At 42.1% G+C, this 4,896-nt stretch overlaps 1 protein-coding gene across 2 annotated transcripts; it reads left to right on the forward strand.

The window, feature by feature from the left end:
* Nucleotides 1-502: 502 nt before the first annotated feature.
* Nucleotides 503-4,103, forward strand: LOC115674776 (guanylate kinase 2-like). Of its 2 annotated transcripts, XM_030597282.2 has the most exons (11): nucleotides 503-779; nucleotides 1,336-1,370; nucleotides 1,498-1,608; nucleotides 1,742-1,815; nucleotides 1,900-2,029; nucleotides 2,157-2,525; nucleotides 2,834-2,955; nucleotides 3,030-3,165; nucleotides 3,298-3,343; nucleotides 3,443-3,548; nucleotides 3,639-4,103. In XM_030597282.2, the coding sequence occupies exons 2-11, from the start codon at nucleotides 1,368-1,370 to the stop codon at nucleotides 3,745-3,747; spliced, it is 1,206 nt and encodes a 401-aa protein (XP_030453142.1). In that variant the 5' UTR covers nucleotides 503-779; nucleotides 1,336-1,367; the 3' UTR covers nucleotides 3,748-4,103. The 2 variants fall into 2 exon arrangements, with proteins under 2 accessions (XP_030453142.1, XP_056158817.1); XM_056302842.1 differs by lacking the exons at nucleotides 3,443-3,548; nucleotides 3,639-4,103 and having other exon boundaries at nucleotides 3,265-3,343.
* The last annotated feature ends 793 nt before the right edge of the window (nucleotides 4,104-4,896 follow it).

The raw sequence follows: 4,896 nt of genomic DNA on the forward strand, positions 1-4,896 counted from the left end.
CTCTCACCATACCAATTTAAATCAAAAATTAAAGAAAAAGAGCGACTAAATATAATAAATAAATAAAAAGTCAAGGTGCGCTTGTGATTTAAGTAGAGGGCCATGGCGATGGATTACTGTGCTAGTCTCCTCCGAGGAATAGTCGAGGTGCGCGCAAACTGACCCGGACATCTCGATTACCAAAAAAAAAAATAATAATAATAATAATAATAATAAAAGGGGGGGCCAAAGAAATTTATGGAGAAGCTTCACAAGAAACTCACACGAACCTTAAAAAAGACAAAGACAAAAACAAAAACAAAAACAAAAACAAACGGAATTAAATTAAATTAATTAAAAACAGAAAAAGCCGGTCTTGTTTGTTCCGTGAATTGAATGCGACCAAGAGGCACCGCCACCCCCCCTCCTTCCCTTCCCCCACACGCAGCTTCTCTCTCTCTCTCTCTCTCCTACAAATACTAGAATTGCTCCCCAAAGCTTTCCCTGCGAACCTCTTCTCGCGATTCCTTTTATTATATTTTTCTCCGGGTTCGTTCGTTTCGTGTCGACTTCGGCGGTCGCTTCGGCTCGAGCAAAGCGCCCCCCGTCGCGTGCTCTCTCTCGAAGCATTCTTTGGTTTTGGTTCTCTCTCTTCCTTCCTTCCTTTCCTTCCCCCTCCCCCCTCTTCGGGCGTGTCCCGTGGTGGTGTCGCCGCCGGCTCCACTGGGGACGGGCTCGAGCTTCGCTTTCCGTCGGAGTAGTAGCAGCCGCCGCCCACCGCCCGCCGCCGCCGCGCGAAGGTATTCTTATATGGGAGGTTTCCGTTTGCGTTCCGCGGAAGCGTTTTTGTCCTGTTGGTTTTCTTTGGGACCTGATTCGGTTTCGTGATCTGTGGGATTTTTGTCTCGCTTGATTGGAGGTGGGATTTTTGTTTCGGCGCTCTGCTCTTTTGCGTCCGTCCCGTTCGGTTCTTTTTTTTGGGAGGTTCTTGAGCTTGCGTTGCTTGGGGTTCGCGTTGGGAAGGGAATGGGCTCGTGAATGTGGCTTCTTTGGCTGTTCTTTTACGTCCTTTTTCCTCTTTTAATGTGCGTCTTTCGCGTCGCGATTTGTGAATTGCACGGAGTCTTATATTGCTTCGGTGCGGGGTCCGTGATCTTCGAGGTTAATGCTAGCGGGGGCTTTGTGTTTCGGTCCCTTCTTGATCGATGTTTTTGGTCGGTGCTTTACATGGCTTGGCTATTGCCAAAATTTTTCTGTCTTCCCTGAAGCCTCGTGTGCCGGTGCTTGCATCAATGGTAGATCCAGGAAATACGGATGTATCTGATATATTTTCTCTCTTGATGCTTTGTTGAGCAGGGGTTCTTTCGAGTGAAGACTCAAGATTCTCAATGGTGAGCCCTCTAAGTTTAAGTTTGCTTAGCAGTTGGTGAGAAGAAGAGGAGGAGTTTTCGGGGGCAATGCAATCTGATGATGTTTCTCGGTTCGGTGATGTGATGTGTTCTGCTTGATGGTTGTCAGGGCGAAGCTCCAGCTTTTTGCAACGGGAATCTGCAGAAGGAATTTGCCAATGGAAATTCTTTAAAATCCAGGAGGGGGGGCGAGACTGCCACCGTCGTCGGGGATAAAACAGTATGATGCTATGATGCTCTGGGTTTATATTTCCCTAAAATTTTCCCCTTGTACCTGACATTTGTTCATATGATCAGTTGGCTTCCAATGTGAGGATCGTTTTACCAAATAAAAAATTTCTTGGCCTTTTCAGTATGTTATCGAGGGATCTGATGTGGAATCAACACCTCTAGGTGTCCGAATATTTGATAAATCAACAGCACAATGGTGAGCTTCTAACTCTATCCAGGGAGTTGGGTAAGGATTACTTTAGTAAGAGTCGAGATCTGTAATTGATGGTTAAGTTGACAGGGTTCATCCTGTTGTACTGGGGACTAAACCGAGTGCTTGCAAAGGCCATTCAGCGGTACTTCTGAATGAGGACCGCATATTGATTATTAAGAAGGGAGCAAGCCCAGATGATTGCACATGGTTCCTTGAGGTCTGTCTCTTGCTGCTTTTTTGTTCTTTAGCAGTTTTAGCCTAAACTCTAGTTCCTTGTTTGCACCTTTTATGGTTGTTGGATTCTCTTTCTGTCTTAAGATATTAATGTGACTGAACTCTTACAGTTGGATACCCAATATGTCCGAGATCAGAAGACAATGCGTGGTGGGAACACTGAGGTTGTCGCTTGGAGTAAGGGTGTCAGAGGCAAAGCTGAGAAGCCAGTTGTGATTAGTGGTCCTTCTGGTGTGGGCAAGGGTACCCTGATATCTAAACTTATGGACGAATATCCATCGTTGTTTGGGTTTTCTGTAAGCCATACGACCAGAGCTCCAAGAGGTATGGAGAAAGATGGGAAACATTACCATTTCACAGAGAAAAGTGTCATGGAGAAAGAGATAAAAGATGGAAAGTTCCTTGAGTATGCATCGGTCCACGGGAATCTTTACGGGACTAGTATTGAAGCGGTTGAAGTTGTAGCTGATGAGGGAAAGGTATAGGTTTCTGCAAATCCATGCTCAAAAATTGTTTGTAGTGAGTCAATCTAACAGCTATCGTCACTTTTTGACCAGTGCAGCCTCCCCTTGTTGAAGAGGAGATTTTCCCACTCTTAATTTTTGTTTTTATGGTATATGCAACATCTGATGTTATGTATTTGCCGAACTTGCTGTCTGTTGATTTAGGGTACCTTGATTCTTTATGTTTGTTGTGATCAATCTATCTGCACAATTTTCCAGTCAAAGATTGTTATATTGAGATTTTTTGCCGTCTTTTAATCAGAAACTTTCATTTGACTTTTTAGAGATGCATCCTTGACATTGATGTTCAAGGGGCAAGATCCGTCCGGGGAAGTCCTGTGGAAGCTATTTTTGTCTTTATTTGTCCACCCTCAATGGCAGAGCTTGAAAAACGACTTCGTGCCAGGTTAGTATACCAACATCAAGACACTCATGTCCTTGTGCATTCAAGATATTGGTTTAAATCCATTCGTTGAACAGGGGAACCGAAACTGAGGAACAGATTTTAAAGCGTCTTCAAAATGCTAGGGCAGAGCTTGAACAGGGAATATTATCGGGCCTTTTTGACCATATTTTGTATAATGACAAACTTGAAGAATGTTATCAGAGACTTAAGGTGATTCTGCTGTTTTGTGTTTCATCATCCTTTTTCTGTTGTGCCGTGCAGATTTTTGTTGGCTCAGGAAAATTGACAAACAACCTTATGACTGTTTAGCATTCCTCTGTGGTAAATTTTTTTATTGTGTAGAAACTCCTGGGACTAGATGGAAGTGTAGGAGCAGCCCCCAAACCAGGTGAAAACATCTTCATACAGCTCATATTTCGCAATTAACATCTATATTTGCTATCTTGCTTTTGTAATTGGAATTTAATGTGTTCAAATCCTATTACAGTGTCTAGAGGGATTGATCTGCCTGTGGACCATTCAGTATCAAAATTGGATAATAAGATCATTATAGATTGTGGAACCCCGGAGTTGGAGAAGGCATCCAAGAATCTGTAAAATCTCTGTCTCTCTCTCTCTCTCTCGTGTGTGCTTTTGAGACTATCCTTGTAAGACATGAAATCTAACTTGTTGCGGTCTGGCAGGATTGTGTTGGACGTCTCCTGTCTCAATGGCGGGGCACCTGGCCGTACAAGGGGGTTAGACTTGTATGCAATTGATTCATTTTCAGATGGGTTGAAAGAGATCAGATAACAAAGTGCCTGCCATTCTCGTCAGCCCTTGCTACTAACTACGTCGATTTTGGGAGATCCTCTTATCTTAACTCTTTAACATCATAGCCCAAGGTTGACGAACATAAGAGCTTTACGTTCATGGACAATTGCTGAGACCAGTTTTTCTAGATTCTTTGGGATTTTTAGAAGCATACTTCGTTTCTTGCGAGTGTCTGAAAATTATTTATTTTTCTAAATGGGCATTGATGATTTTTAAGTTGCGAGGCATCTGGGTTATCTATGAGTGGTCCGATGTATCGCCAGTGAGAAAGTTGTTTGTTCTGGGGGGAAAGATCTTGTGATATTATTGGAAAGCAGGGCATTCTTTCTCTAAAATAGTAGTCAGCTGAGAAGCGACCTGTAGTTGTGATACTCGTAGTCTTGATTCTTGACTTCTACGTGCTGTTGACTTTAGATTGACAGTGTGCATTTATGTAAACGCGTAATGAATAGATTTAAGAAGACTTAGAGGAAACGAGAGGTATTGTCAGTTTAGATTGGTGATGAAAGAGTGAGAAAAATGTAATATGTTGTGCATCCCCCTATATGTAGGTGAGAAGACAATTAGATTTCTGACAAAAATTGTAATGCTATGCCGTAATTAAATATATATATATCTAAAATCCCCTCAACCTTGAGTTTGGAGAAAAGATCCGGAAAATGTCCAGGTAGATGTGTCTTGGAAAAGACATTTGTTCGGCCGATCAAGTTGAGACAAGTTGAACAGTGTCACGAAGAGATGAAATAAAAGTCTATTTCAATGTGTTTTGGTGCATTTATAAAAAAACATCATGTGCTATTTGGATAGCACTTCAGTTGTTGAAATGAATGACTATTATGTTATTATGATGCACTCTCATGTCTTATAGTTTTCATCGCAACTATAATAACTCCGATGTCGTATCAGTAAGAGCTCAATATTTTGCTTCTATACTAGAGTGAGCAACATCGGCCATTTTTTAGTTACACCATGAGATAAGTGAGTTATCCAAAAAGAAACAATAGGCTGCAGTGGAGCAACGATCTTGAATGTTGCTAGCTCGGTCATCATAAGAATAAGCAGTCAACTTCATTGTAGAATGAGCAGAAGTGAAGGCCATACAATAATGTACCCTTGACGTATAAAAGA

The sequence above is a fragment of the Syzygium oleosum genome, unplaced genomic scaffold (assembly GCF_021117445.2).
Source record: "Syzygium oleosum isolate NSW1041296 unplaced genomic scaffold, Sole_v2.1 Sole_v2.25, whole genome shotgun sequence".
Taxonomy (NCBI): domain Eukaryota; kingdom Viridiplantae; phylum Streptophyta; class Magnoliopsida; order Myrtales; family Myrtaceae; genus Syzygium; species Syzygium oleosum.

Coding starts and splice junctions, on each gene's coding strand:
- LOC115674776 (XM_030597282.2), top strand. Junction 1,816..1,899: donor GATAAATCAACAGCACAATG/GTGAGCTTCTAA, acceptor TTAAGTTGACAG/GGTTCATCCTGTTGTACTGG. Junction 3,166..3,297: donor AATGTTATCAGAGACTTAAG/GTGATTCTGCTG, acceptor TTTATTGTGTAG/AAACTCCTGGGACTAGATGG.